Source organism: Rhamphochromis longiceps, linkage group LG10 (genome assembly GCF_057381845.1).
Source record: "Rhamphochromis longiceps isolate RC_006_pf linkage group LG10, R_longiceps_female_GT1.1, whole genome shotgun sequence".
Classification (NCBI taxonomy): Eukaryota; Metazoa; Chordata; class Actinopteri; order Cichliformes; family Cichlidae; genus Rhamphochromis; species Rhamphochromis longiceps.
Window position 1 is genome coordinate 17,101,322 of NC_140566.1, and position 14,762 is coordinate 17,116,083.

Here is a 14,762-nt window from a genome sequence, read left to right on the forward strand (position 1 = left end):
CCTCTTCCTGTTTATCATGAGGATGCAGGAGGAGAATGGTGAGATTCCTGTTGTGTGTTACAGCCTGCTGAAGGGTAATCAGAACTTTGCTAAAGGCAGAATTTCATCAACAGTAATCACACTTTCCATAAATAAACTTTCTTACTTTCTTGATCATACTACATGTATTACACTATTTGCTTTTTTCATTTTAATCTTGAGAGAATAATACTTTATACATAAATGAGATGAAATGTTCTTATGAATATAAATCATTTGCTTTGGATGTCGCAGAGCTGTGTGAAGGACACGGGAACACATACACAAATAATTACTGCTGAGGGCAATCCAATCCTGTGTCTGTGAGTAAGAGTGGCAGGAATTTCACTGCACAGCAGAGAAAACAATATCACTCCTCCAGATGCTCTGTGTCTATAACAGCATTTTCACATTTAACCTTATATGGTCTTTCTTATGTTCTATTTGAGGTATTAAATACTTTATTACAGTGTTTTTCAGTTTAATGGCAGTGTAGGGTTTTTTTTTAATCTAAGCTTTAATCACAAAATCACCTTTATAATCTCTACCATCTCTGCCTTCTCACTCATAGCACACTGCCCAAACCATTTCCAAGACACACACATGCACTGAACACAAAGCCACAGCCTTGCGTGCCATCATAAATGAGTCTTATCTTTATACAGACATGATGAGTTTACTCTCTAGGGTGAGCCAAGTCTGTTGACCTTTGCCTGGATCTTGGTCTGGGATAGGCCTGAAGCAGAAAGCCTCACGTGATGTGGTCTCCATCTTAGCAGGTGTGTCCGGGTAGAGGAGGAATCCTAAAAAGGGTGAAATGTAGACTGTTGACTCTTGTTCCCCTTTTTTAACCCACTACTTTGGAGTGATTCCAGTTAAATCAAATCAAATCAAATCACTTTTATTGTCACATCACATGTGCAGGTACATTGGTACAGCACATGTGAGTGAAATTCTTGTGTGCGAGCTCCACAAGCAACAGAGTTGTGCAAAATACAATAATGTAAACAAGCAAAACACAAGAATGGCTACATCTGAAACTAATAAATATATGTACAATATATAATAGTATATGCATTTCTGGATGTGTATACTAAATATTTTCCTACGTGTGTGTGTGTGTGTGTGTGTGTGTGTGTGTGTGTGTGTGTGTGTGTGTGTGTGTGTGTGTGTGTGTGTGTGTGTACACATATTTTACAAGTTTCACAGTTTCTGAAATCTTTCCAGTTAGGTCTCTTTTTCACAGCTTGTTTACTTTGCATATAAATTATATAAAATATGCTTAATGACAGTGACAATTAATCATTCACACAGACCTGATTTTTGTGACAACAAAACAAAGTTTTATTTCTGTCTGTTTATTTAGTGATGTGCACCGAGATTAAAGCGAGATCAGAAATAATGACGGTAATTTTGAATCCTTTTGTTATTTCTTGACTAGGACATTGTTTCTATTTCTGTTTTACTCTTTTCAGTGTTTATAACTTTTCAGTGTTTATAACAGTGTTTATAACAATTGTTGATTTGTTCTGTTCTCATTGTATGACGAATTATGATGGCTGTTTGGTAGCCGTTTGCATACTATGCATACTCTCTCTCTCTCTTCATATGTGTGTGTGTGTGTGTGTGTACAACAGCTTTATGTTAATGTACAAATATGTTTATGTGGTTTCCATGGTTTTTGCATCTTCTTTAAGTGCGCGTCAGTCCATCTCGGAATTCGACAAGACTGGTAAGCTCTCAACTTGCTCTCCGTCTGATATGATCAGGGTTTTTTGTGTGTTTTCTTGAGGTTTTGCGACGCTGCGTGTTAAAGGCCTAGCAGCCGTCATTTAGCCAATGTGAGCCACTCTGTAAGAGCAGGTGGGAGGGAACAGCTGCTTCTGTTGTAAACGTGCTTCCGACTTGGAAATTTCCTCGGTCGAGTGGGTTATCTGGCATTTCCCCTCTTGAGTTTTCTAAACACTAATTTTTGTCGATATTTTAAGTTTGTTAGTTGGACAGAGTTAAATTAGATGTCGAAAGTTACTCTTGTCTACTGGTGTTTGTTATTTAAAAGGAATCTGACAAGATGATTCAAATAAAAACAAACGGTCAAAAACTAATATTTGGCTCTCACTTATGCTAGTCTGTTTTTGAATGTAAACAAATCATCCAATCTAACACAATTTCTGATACTTGTTTGCTGAAAGTTTAGGCGATGGTATGAGGGCAGTGTTTAATATAGCGTTATTTAACTATAAGCTATAAGAGACTTAGAGCTTTTTATTGTCATTGTGCAGTTTTTTGCACAGCGAAATTGGGTATAATCTGTTAATGTGGCTTTTGTATTTAGTTGTTGTTGCCCAAACTCACTGTACTGCTACCTAACCAGTGTAGGATTGATGTAGTATTTAAGTTTTCTTTCCCTTTCCCTTTTTCCAAAATAACAATGAGTTGTTGTTGTTTTTTTTGTTTTGTTTTGTTTTCAGTTCATAAACGTATGTGTCTATGTTCCTAATGCAGCTATGAACAATGACCATAGTTGACAGATCTTCAGAAAAGTCTGACCACGAGTCAGCCGGACTCGGACCTGGAGCTGCTGTGTACAACAGTACACCCTCCTCTGAGGACCAGCCCAAGGACCAAGGGGCTGGTCCTCAGAGTACACCCTCCTCTGAGGACCAGCCCAAGGACCAAGGTCAGAGCAAAGCCTGGCTTTTTTTCAAAATGTCTTTTTAAGCTGTTTGAAGATTTTTATTGTCAGACAGAATAGTTTTCCAACCAGTTTTAGCAAATATGGAACCACACTTTTTAGCCATTATTTACCCATATTTGTCAGAATTGGTTTTAGTAACGTACAGCTAATCTTTTTGCTTCTGCTTTCACACAAGTTTGACAACTGCTTTTGTGGGTGTTGTGTTGCTGCTTCCCTTCTCCGTTCATTCATCCAGTTATGTAATGCATCCAGCTTTGCATGATCAGTCACTTCAGCTCGTGATGCAATTGCTGTTTTTATATAAAGACCGGCAGCCCAACTTGTTTAGCAGAAACAAAGGAGAAGGCAAATTGTCCTATCTTTCTTCCTGAGGCTGTTTAGGAGTTTTTCACAGTGGCCAGAATCACATTATATAACTGTTAATAGTTGTAGCTATTACTGTGATGTCCTGACATGACTTTGCCATGTGCCAGTGTGTGGTTGTATAAGTAAGGTGGCATTAAATTATCTCCTTTTTAAAATGTATTGAAACAGATTTTTAGTAATAATTGTGGCTCTGTGTGTCAGTGATCAGCAGTGGCGATGGAATTGACTTGCCCCAGAAGGTGCTGTTCTCACCAGATCGGCTCAGCCTAAATTGGGCCCAGGTTCACCTCATTGGTGCAGGCCTCCAGAACATGGGGAACACCTGCTTCCTCAACTCAGCCCTGCAGTGTCTCAGCTACACCCCTCCTTTAGCAAACTACATGCTGACGCGGGAGCACTCCAAAACATGTAAGTTTATTTCACCAGCAGTGGTGTTACGCAGTCCTGCGCTGATTCTCACATTGTATCACTCCTTACTCACTCAGTATTTTGTCTCTGTCTCTGCTGCAGGTCATGAGCCAGGGTTCTGTATGATGTGTACCATGCAAAACCACATCATTCAGGTTTTTACCAACTCTGGGAATGTCATTAAGCCCATTGGTGTACTCAATGAGCTTGGGTGTAAGTGGATGACTGTTGTTGCTGTGCTCTGTGCAAAGTGTTTACCTATATTTTAATGATAAGAGGCGCTGTGTGACTGTTTACCTTTTGTAATTTTGGAGGGAAATAATCTGGAGGGATTTTGAATTCTGTTTTTAAATAAGTGTAAACTTGCATTTAACTGTGGTATCCTTTACAATAATTCACCTCCTGCTTTGTTTTTTGGTTCTGTTTTTCCTCGTTCCCCTCACACAGGGATTGCAAACCACTTCTGCTATGGAAGCCAGGAAGATGCTCATGAATTCCTGCGGTGCACAGTGGATGCTATGCAAAGGTCCTGCTTACCTGGAACCAAGTGAGTGTCATTTTACATTGCATGCATTCTAAACAAGTTAAACACACAAAAATATTTTTACTTGGGCTTGACAGTGTTTGCACTTTATTATGTAGTAAGATCCATAATTAGCTACGTAGAGGTAACACCGTGACAGTAGGAGAATATGAAATAAATCCTTTATCCTGTTTTTCAGGAAGTGCAGTTTATACTAGTTCCTTTTAACTATTAATGCTTCAATTGCTGAGAGTATTTTTCAGAAATGCAGATTCCTCAGTCTCTTGCCTGACTGACACCTCAGTTTACATACTAGGCAAGCCACTTGATATAATACCTCATTATTATATCAAGTTTTTTAATGAACTTGACTGCTCCAACACAGAAAGTATTCTTACACTGGGTGTGGTAGCTTGTTTTGGTAACAGGGCTTGAAAAGATCAGAAGCGGCTTAAACGTGTAGTAAAACAGGTGTCTGGGATTATGGCAGAGAGCTGCCAGACTTAGTGTCTAGTATAGATTTCTTCTGAGGCAACAGGGTAAGCAGTGTGAGCAGGAGCACTCAACCCCTCAGGTCATCTCTTATTCACCCTAATGGCATTAGTGCTATTATTGCAGCAGCAAAATTCAGAAAATCCAGGTTTTTCTATGTGTTACTATAGAGCTTCGAAGTCTATGTGCACATTTAACCAAAACTACACGTTTAACAGATGCACTGGGCTGAGTGTTGTGCTTCTTGTTAGACTCCTAAAAATAATTTATTAATTCATTTATTTTTTTAAGAACCTAAAGTGTCAATTCTCATCAAATCAATTCTTCCCGTGTAGCAGCAGATGGCCTCTTAAGTAATTAATCGTGCTCCAATTCCTCCTATTGTCTTTTCTGCTACTTGAATACTGTAAAGTGATTGTCTGGTTCCAAAATGCTAAAAAATAAATGGTCAGTCAGTTAATTGTTGCACTGTCCTTATTAGTTAACTTTTGTGCTTTATCTTTTTATTATAGATTGGACAGGCAAACGCAGGCAACCTCTTTCATCCATCAAGTGTTTGGCGGGTACCTAAGATCCAGAGGTAAGTCACTGTTTTTTAAGGTTTGATTTATTTTTCTTTTATTTGTCTTTTTATGTCTTACAGCTTGTGTGATACTCATAGCACTGATTTCTGTTTCAGTTAAATGTTTAAACTGCAAAGCTGTCTCAGATACATTTGACCCTTTTCTGGATATCACTCTGGAAATTAAGGTAATTGGACAACATTCAAAGTGACGTTGCTACTATGTATTCTCTGCATTATGGAGTGTGAGGTTTTTCCTCTCTCTCTCTGTTCATATAGACTGCTCCAAATGTCTCCAAAGCTCTGGAGCAGTTTGTCAAGCCAGAACAGCTGGGTGGTGAAAATGCTTATAAATGCACCAAGTAAGTCAAAGAGATGCCAAACCATGATGAGTTTTAGTGTTTAGGTGTGATTTTTGTCAACAAGCTGAATGTTTGTTTCCTTCAGGTGCAACAAAATGGTAACGGCCTCAAAAAGATTTACAATCCATCGCAGCGCCAATGTGCTCACCATCTCACTCAAACGCTTTGCAGACTTCAGTGGAGGCAAAATCACAAAGGCAAATGGCCAATAGTGTCTGCTTAAGTCATAAAGATACATGACAGATGCTTTGTTTTATTATAAAACAGGATATTTGCATGTAATGTTTGAATTTTTTTGTTTGGTGGTCATCAGGATGTGAAGTATTTGGAGCATCTGGATCTGCGGCCCTTCATGTCGCAGTCCCACGGGGAGCCCCAGCTCTACAGGCTGTATGCTGTGCTGGTTCACTCTGGATTGAGTTGTCATACTGGACACTATTTCTGCTATATTAAGGTACTGGCTGTGCCCGAATCTGTTTGAATGCTGCTGTTGCGTAGTACAAACAAACAAACACCATAAACAACACATTTCAGCAGAAAACTACTTTGTATGCATTGAAAGAAAGAAAAAAAAGACCCCTATATAACCATAAGATTCTTCTTTTTAGCTCAAATTCAATTCAGAAACTGAATCTGCTGTGTCACATCTCTCTCATTCTGTCTCACAGGCCAGCAATGAGCAGTGGTTTCAGATGAATGACTCGTCCGTGTCAGTCAGTGACATTAGCACTGTTCTCAGCCAGCAGGCCTATGTCCTCTTCTACATCAAGTGAGTAAACATCGGTATTTTTAAACATTCTAGGCTTATTCCTTCAGTAGAACTTTTCCCATCATTATTTAATAATGTAGACATGTTTATTCTCACTTTTCTTGTAGAAAATGTATTATTATAACCTAATGTTATAATGTTGATGCTTTGTCATGGTTAATATTCTTTTTTCCATGTCATCAGGTGCACAGATGTGGGAAAAACTGGGGACTACAGCCACTTGAACCATAACGCTGGCATATCTGGTCAGGCATCTCCCCAGCCGGTGGTGAGCCCAGGCACCATCGCCACCATGCCTCACAACAGTGTTGGCTTCATAGGTCCCCAGCTGCCACCACACATGAACAAGGTACTTCCTCACCTGAGGGTACTGATAATGTTGTTGTTTTTGTTAAACCCAGTGTTTCATGCAAAATACATTTGTACCTTTCAATTGTGTCTGTTTGAAAAGAATGAAATGATATCATATATTCCTTATTGGCCTACATTTGTACAAAATTCCAAATTATATACACAAAGTCATAGAAATCACTGCTCCAATTGGTCATCATGATTTTAATATTCTCTTTTTCCATAACAATGAAATACGCCTTGGACAAATATGACACGTCAATATTTCATTAGTGTTGTCACATCACATCCTGTAAGCATCGTCTGTCTGTGTCCTTTCTCTGGAAATTAATATTTCCAGCCAATATAGGCAATCCATCAACATGGCTGGAGAGTTGGTAGTTATATACAGTCTGTATAAGTGTGGTTAATCCAATGAAGATTTGTAAGGAGATGGCAGTTACTGTGAATTTACAGCAGTTACACAGTGATTAGTAACAAACAGAGCCAGTGAGAGTGAGTGGATATAAGAAAGTCAGTGACTCAGGTGTGTCGATTGGTTCTGTTTGTGAGACTGGAGGAGACGTAGAAATCTTTTGTTTTAAATCTTAGTTAGGAAGATTCCTGTTTGAAAACAAGCACTTTTTGTGAGAAATACAAGAAGTACATCTGCAGAAAGCACACAGTTACATTCTGTCCATCATGTGGACAAAATCGAAAATGTTGAGCATTGAAAAACTGAGAACGTTGGGCAAGTTCAAAATACGTGTTTGTAAGAACGAAAAACCAAATTGTTCCTAAAATAGTTATGGAAAGTCACTGTTGTATGTCTGTGTTCTACATGTTTATCTGATGGAAAATAAAGGTGCTATTGTTTTATTGCAGTTTCTTGACAATTCTGAGTGGATTTACACAGTATGGGTCAAAATGACCCGCAACAAAATCAATGTCACTTTTTTGTTTTTCAACATAATACAAGGGTTAATTTCCAAAACTTCCATATGATCTTCAATTTGTAGCAGATCCACTATCACACAGCAGCTGGAGCAGTTTCAAATGGAGGTCAGTCCACTGCTGCCACCTGTGGCCAAATACCATAGCCCACTACTAGATTAACTTGCTATGATGACATTGAGTAGAGGCTGAGTGGCTGCACTTACCCCTGGTACATCCAAATCTACCCACAAACATGTTGAAAGATGCAATGGCAGCAATGTGGCTTGTCAACACTGAAAACAATCAGTAAGCAAAGACAACAGGGATCACTTTTTTCTGTTTATTTAGCACCCACAACATTTGTAGTCGCCTTCTGCACAGGGGAAGTCCACACACACTGTGTGGTACCACTTTCCACAGAAGGTGCATTCAATCTACAAGACTGAATGAGAAAGTCAGGGTCATTGTCTGACTGTTTGACTGGGGCGATCGTGGCTCAAGAGTTGGGAGTTCGCCTTGTAATCGGAAGGTTGCTGGTTCGAGCCCCGGCTTGGACAGTCTCGGTCGTTGTGTCCTTGGGCAAGACACCTCACCCGTTGCCTATTGGTGGTGGTCAGAGGGCCCGGTGGCGCCAGTGTCCGGCAGCCTCGCCTCTGTCAGTGTGCCCCAGGGTGGCTGTGGCTACAATGTAGCTTGCCATCACCAGTGTGTGAATGTGTGCGTGAATGGGTGGATGACTGGATATGTAAAGCGCTTTGGGGTCCTTAGGGACTAGTAAAGCGCTATATAAATACAGGCCATTTACCATTTACTGTTTATTACTAATCACTGTGTAACTGCTGTACATTCACAGTAACTGCCATCTCCTTACAAATGTTTATTAGATTAACCACACTTATACAGACTGTATATAACAACCAACTCTAAAATGTTTGTTCGCAGAGAAAAGACACAGACTACGGTAACGACATGTGATGTTACAAAACTAGTGAAATATTAGTGTCATTTCATTCATTTCAAAGGTTTATTTGCATGACGCACAAACAGACACAATTGAAAGGTACAAATGTGCATGAAACGAATTCAGACGTGCTGCAGATGTGTGTCACAAGTTGATCTGGCTGTAGGCTGTGGCACTTGGCCAGTGGTGGCGCTGGTTGACTCGAGTCCATGTTAGTGCACACAAAGTAAACTGCTCGCTTTAGTTGTGAAGCAAAAACGCTGAATTCGGAGAAACAAACCGTGTGAGGGGAACGATAACGACAACAAGAGTCTCCCGATCGTTTACTCTTGTTGTCCTGTGAACAACATCGGCATGGTGTTAATTGTTTGCTGTTTTCGCGATCGCGTCGCGCATGAGGATAACCCTAGGTAAACTCGCCACATTTTTAAACATTTTGTTGTTCAACAGCATCAAGACTGACGGAGTGTGTTTGAGATAACCTCACAAGTGTCACAGATGACACATTTGGCGTTTTTTTGCTAGTCTGTAGGTAGCAGCTCCTGAAACGGAAGTCTGCCACACATCTGTTCGACTAACGCCAGTTGATCTAAATGCCAGTAGATCTGGAACACCGGCAGCCTCGCCTCTGTCAGTGCGCCTCAGGGCGGCTGTGGCTACAATTTAGCTTGCCATCACCAGTGTGTGTGAATGGGTGGATGACTGAACGTGTAAAGTGCTTTGGGGTCCTTAGGGACTAAGTAAAGCGCTATACAAATACAGGCCATTTACTTAATGCTGAAATCTAATCTATTGTATTAAATGGGTATGCTTGTAGTTTGGGTAATTTTGTTATGTCAACAAGTTCTGTTTTAAAACTTAATCTCTTGTTAACTGTTCAGATTGCTGAGGTGATTGATGATCGACCTGAGGAAGTGAAACAGATGGAAGTTTTTAGGACCAGCAACAGATGGAAAGCAATTGGAGGTAAATAAGAAGTCACAGAAGTAGGGGGGGATTTGTGCAATATTAAGTTAAGACTGTTGTTTACTATAGTTTTACTTCCTCTCCTAAAAGTGGATCAAAATGATGACACAGAGGAAGGAAATGGAAAAGAACATCAAAATACAGAGGCTGGCTCATTAAGCAGAGGTCGACATGACTCACCCGAGTTGTCTTCAAAGAGAAGAGGACAGGATTCTCCTGTCAAAAAGACCCGGCATGACTCTCCAGACATCTCTCCACCAAAGAGAAGTCGGAAGTACTCTCCGGATGTCTCTCCTCACAGGACAAGACGTCACGACTCTCCTGATGTCTCTCCTCCCAGGATTAGACCTCACGACTCTCCAGATGTCTCTCCTCCCAGGAGAAGACGTCATGACTCTCCAGATGTCTCTCCTCCCAGGACTAGACCTCACGACTCTCCAGATGTCTCTCCTCCCAAGAGAAGACGCCACGACTCTCCAGATGTCTCTCCTCCCAGGACTAGACCTCACGACTCTCCAGATGTCTCTCCTCCCAGGAGAAGACGTCATGACTCTCCAGATGTCTCTCCTCCCAGGACTAGACCTCACGACTCTCCAGATGTCTCTCCTCCCAGGAGAAGACGTCATGACTCTCCAGATGTCTCTCCTCCCAGGACTAGACCTCATGACTCTCCAGATGTCTCTCCTCCCAAGAGAAGACGTCACGACTCTCCTGTTGTCTCTCCTCCCAAGAGAAGACGTCATGACTCTCCAGATGTCTCTCCTCACAGGACTAGACCTCACGACTCTCCAGATGTCTCTCCTCCCAGGAGAAGACGTCATGACTCTCCAGATGTCTCTCCTCCCAGGACTAGACATCACAACTCTCCAGATGTCTCTCCTCCCAGGAGAAGACGTCATGACTCTCCAGATGTCTCTCCTCCCAGGACTAGACATCACAACTCTCCAGATGTCTCTCCTCCCAAGAGAAGACGTCACGACTCTCCTGATGTCTCTCCTCCCAGGAGAAGACGTCATGACTCTCCAGATGTCTCTCCTCCCAAGAGAAGACGTCACGACTCTCCAGATGTCTCTCCTCCCAGGAGAAGACGCCATGACTCCCCAGACTTGTCACCACCAAGACAGTGTTCAGGAAAGTCAGAAAAAATGCAAAGTAAAGGTGAGTGATCCATTTAAATTGTAAAGTGGAATCTGGTGTGGCATATGAATAAAAGTAAAAAGCAGAGACCCATTTAACATGAGTTTTGAATTGAAATTTATTTTAAAGACATAGCTTGATCTAATAATAAATCTTTAATTTTTGTTCAAAAGGCATTACAAAATGAAAATTAACAAATTAACTGTGTCTTTGTCAGATTCAGCCTCCAACAAAAGCAAGCTCAGCTCATCCTTGTTAAGTAAAAAACGCTCACCGGATCCTCATCGGTCAGCGGTGGCTAAGAAGGGTCAGAATAGACATGATTCAGACTCGGATCCGTCTCCCCCGAGGAAAAGGCCCCTGAAGGGAAACGCCTCAGACTCCGACCAATCTCCCCCAAGGAGGCCCTCAAAAACTAAACGGGGCTCAGACTCTGACCAGTCTCCACCCAGGGGGCAGCCACCGAGTGGAAGGGACTCGGATGGAGATTTGTCACCACCTCGTAGGCCAGGCCAGTCACAGGTAAGCAGACTGTGTTGGAACAAAGATTAATGTCAAATCTGATTTCACTCAAATGTTATTATATTTTTCAATTGTCTTTTTTTTTTTTATAACCAGGGCCAAAGGATGCTATCTGGTGGAAAGGCAGGCCTGGTTTCTGTGGACATTTTAAGGAAAGAGCAAAAGGAGAACAGACGCAGAGAAAAACACAATCAGCCACTTGAAGGTTTCATCAACTTTTCTCTCTTAAGATATTTTTACACCCATTGATGGAAGAGCTTCATACAGCTTTGCATCTCATTTCAGCTTATCATCTATATTGTCGTATTTTATTTAGTCCTAAAATTAAATAATGAAGTTTCTACATACTTACCCATTCATCCCCTTTGACCAGATGAATCGCGTAACGCTCAGACGATTTTCAGAGACAAAAGTGGCAAAAGCAGGGATCTGGATTCAGAGAGAAATGAACAGAAAAAGAAAGCTGGTGAAAAAGCGGCAACAGACAAGAAATACGCTCAGTGGGGAAAAGGGTAAATGTGCATGATCATTTCAAATATCACAGTTTATGTGATTATATCCACATAAAAAATTATAAAAGTGGTTCAATGGTTTATGTTAAAATGTATGTATAGGTTGGCACAGATCCAGATGCATCACCAGAAACTTAAGGAAGCGCTGCGCGAAGCCCTTAAGCCACTTGAGGATCTTGACCGCATGTTGAGAGAACAGGAAAGAGAAGGCGATCCTATGGCTGCAATGCTCAGGCGTAAAAAGGACCGTGGCACAAAAACACAAGATGTTTAACATTACATATGTTTTATTTTATTTATGACTTTATTTTATTTCACCAGGTCAATCCTTGTAAGAAGCTTTTAAATAGCAGCAGTTTTGTTTTTGCTACTGTTTGTATTTTTATTTATTTGTATGTTTGTTTTGATTTTTTGTAGAGAAACCTCGATATAAAGGCCCTGCTCCACCTCCAAACCGGTTCAATATTCCACCGGGGTACCGCTGGGACGGAGTTGACAGGTAGAGTTTGTGCATCGGTGACAGAGGAAAACTGTTGAGGACAGAACTGTAGTTTAATATTGAATGTTTTTAATACACACATCAGTTTGTCATTTTGCACATTAATGGTAAAGAAATTGTGATCATTTTTTTCCACGTCTATATTAAATTTGCGCCTAATTGAATGGATTGTCTTTGGCCTTTTAGCTTGTCGTATCATAATTAATAGGGTTATTTTATTTGTGTCTTGCAGGTCAAATGGTTTTGAACAGAAACGCTACCAGAGGATAAAAAGGCTGTGCAGGAAGCGGCCTATAAATGGAGTGTGGAGGATATGTAAAGGCTTTCAGAAAATGATGAATCTGGAGCAGAGCTAAAGAGCACACCTTCTCAACCTTTATGTATAATTGTTATGCTGTTAGAACAACAAGACTAGATGCATCTACGCAGCAAAAGTTCTTTTTTAAATAAACTACATAGAAGAATTTGTTTCACCTTTCCAAACCCTTTTGATACTGTACCATGTGTATCAGATGGAACTGTACAGAAAAATGAAGTGAAGCATGTTCACAATTTTTGTAAGAAGTTATTCACCGTGGAGCAGAAGCTGTTGTGGTTTCAGTGTTTTATTAAAGAATGTTTTTGTAATGCATTGTCCCAAGAGTGTTCAGGCACCTGTAACTTGGATAGCATTTGACATTCAGTCTTTTTAGATAATTTTATACACTTACCACCCATTTTATTAGGCAACAGTAACTCAAATAACCGCTTGTTACAACCAACATATTTTGGTCCTGGACATAGAAATAGAGACATGTCCCTCATGACTCCAAATGAAACGTAGTGCACAGCAACCAAATGCTGAAAGAGAGTGTCCACAGCTGACTGTCGATGGTATGGTATAGCTGTGAGGCGTTTGTGTACAAGATAAATGCACATTTGAGAGTTCTGTGGTGTAGCTAAAAAGACTGGCCTACAGAGATGTGAAAAAAGCGGCATTCAAATAAGTCATTCCTTGCCATATTAATCAGGGAGTGCATACACTGACAGGATGCTGTGACTCTCACAGTGAGGGAATCAGGTTGGGCTCTAATATTTTTTCTAGCAATGTCCGATTCAGTCTAACATCTGTAAAAGTTTTAAGGCACTTTCCACCAGCACTGTCAAAAAGAATTATGGAAGAATGATTTGTAGAATCAAGGAATCGGTGTCCTGGTTGCACATGCTAGACCAATGGCTTAATAACACAACAATGCTATTGCCTTTAATCTGTCACTATCTATGCTATTGATTATGGTGTAATTATATAAAAAAAAATTTTTTTTAAAAAAGTGACAGTATTGTGCAATGAATAAAAAGTTTTATTTATAAACTTTTTATTTTTATAAAAAGTATTATTTATTATTAATAATAATAATAAACCTTACTTCATATAAACTACACAAAGTGTTCTCTAAGTACGGAGACATCCAGCGGCTCCGGCTGGTCCGGGACATTGTCACGGGTTTCTCCAAAAGATATGCCTTCATTGAGTACAAAGAGGAGCGATCTGTGGTCGGGACAGCTAACAAGCTGGTGGTCGACCAGCATGAAGTGTTCGTGGATTTTGAGCAAGAGAGGACTCTTAAAGGATGGGTGCCGCGGCGGCTCGGCGGCGGGCTTGGAGGGAAAAAGGAATCCGGACAGCTGCGGTTCGGCGGCAGGGACAGGCCTTTCCGTAAACCCATCAATCTCGGGGTAGACCCGGTGCAGGAACGAGGTGGTGGTGGTGGTGGTGGAGGGAGGGAGTGGGGCAGACCAAGCGGGAGAGCCAGAGAGGATCGGGACCGACACAGAACAGAAGAGTGGGGCAACAGAGGAAGGAGAGATGACCGGGACAGAGGCCGAGAGTGGGATGACCGCAGGCACGGAGACAGGAGCAGGCACCGGGACCGGAGATGAAGCATGTGGCTGCACTTCAGCACTTCAGCTTTCAAAGGAGGACAGTGAATGAGTGTGTGACTTGGATAACTGTTTGTGTGAAAGGTTACTTTTTTGTATGCTGATATTCTTCAGATTGTACTGTATGGTAATCAGGACTCTGCCTGTGGCTGTCATATTCAGTTCTTCTCAGGGAAGTCTCAGGAATGACAAAGTAGGGTTGTTGTGTTTTGTTGGGGTTTTTTTTTTTTTTACAAGTCTTTATTCTAGCGAAAAAATTACAATACGGGTGGTGTCCAGCCAAATGAGACTTACATCCATCATGTCAAACATGAGCGCCAGCAGCCAGAATCACTGCTTAAGAGTCCAATTGGATTGCTTTGGGAAATCGGAACTGTACTTTTATACAGTTATCATAAATATTATTACCCCACATATACAATTCAAATTTTATTTCTTGCAATTTAAGTCCCAACAGACTTTTTTCCCCATTTACTACAGAATGTTGTTTATCATGTAGATAAACTGAGACAAACAAAACTGCATTTCTTTTTCTGATATTAAGATATTCCAGGGATTAAATGCATAGTTAAACTTCTTTTCACTGACAGAAAGGGAAGTTTCACTGGTCCGGCCCACTCAATGTCAAAGGCTATATGTGACTCGCAATGTAAAATGAGTTTGCAGTTTTGTTTTGTTTTTAAAAAAGCATAAGTTTAAGAGCACATTGTCAGCCCCATTTCTTTTTAAAAAATGTAAATCAGATTATATCATAAACAATAAAATTCGTCATTGTTTTGAA

General features: G+C 40.7%; 2 protein-coding genes across 2 annotated transcripts; both read left to right on the top strand.

Moving 5' to 3' along the window:
• The first annotated feature begins 2,523 nt into the window (after positions 1-2,523).
• Positions 2,524-12,362, top strand: LOC146660632 (uncharacterized). Its single transcript, XM_085420597.1, has 18 exons — positions 2,524-2,698; positions 3,284-3,490; positions 3,593-3,703; positions 3,938-4,037; positions 5,018-5,085; positions 5,185-5,255; positions 5,347-5,429; positions 5,515-5,626; positions 5,743-5,883; positions 6,098-6,198; positions 6,382-6,547; positions 9,307-9,391; positions 9,482-10,549; positions 10,746-11,050; positions 11,147-11,255; positions 11,424-11,562; positions 11,665-12,061; positions 12,294-12,362. The coding sequence occupies exons 1-17, from the start codon at positions 2,533-2,535 to the stop codon at positions 11,834-11,836; spliced, it is 3,204 nt and encodes a 1,067-aa protein (XP_085276723.1). The 5' UTR covers positions 2,524-2,532; the 3' UTR covers positions 11,837-12,061; positions 12,294-12,362.
• Positions 12,363-12,873: 511 nt separating this feature from the next.
• LOC146660633 (U11/U12 small nuclear ribonucleoprotein 35 kDa protein-like) lies at positions 12,874-14,762 on the top strand. Its single transcript, XM_085421653.1, has 2 exons — positions 12,874-12,939; positions 13,433-14,762. The coding sequence occupies exons 1-2, from the start codon at positions 12,874-12,876 to the stop codon at positions 13,979-13,981; spliced, it is 615 nt and encodes a 204-aa protein (XP_085277779.1). The 3' UTR covers positions 13,982-14,762.

What these genes read in the sequence shown, in the direction of transcription:
- LOC146660632 (XM_085420597.1), top strand. Translation starts at nt 2,533, where the DNA reads ATGACCATAGTTGACAGATCTTCAGAAAAGTCTGACCACGAGTCAGCC. An exon ending in AGAAAAAATGCAAAGTAAAG is followed by an intron (nt 10,550 to 10,745) that starts GTGAGTGATCCA and finishes TGTCTTTGTCAG; the next exon opens with ATTCAGCCTCCAACAAAAGC. An exon ending in GTAGGCCAGGCCAGTCACAG is followed by an intron (nt 11,051 to 11,146) that starts GTAAGCAGACTG and finishes TTTTATAACCAG; the next exon opens with GGCCAAAGGATGCTATCTGG.
- LOC146660633 (XM_085421653.1), top strand. Translation starts at nt 12,874, where the DNA reads ATGAAACGTAGTGCACAGCAACCAAATGCTGAAAGAGAGTGTCCACAG. An exon ending in AGCTGACTGTCGATGGTATG is followed by an intron (nt 12,940 to 13,432) that starts GTATAGCTGTGA and finishes TTTTATAAAAAG; the next exon opens with TATTATTTATTATTAATAAT.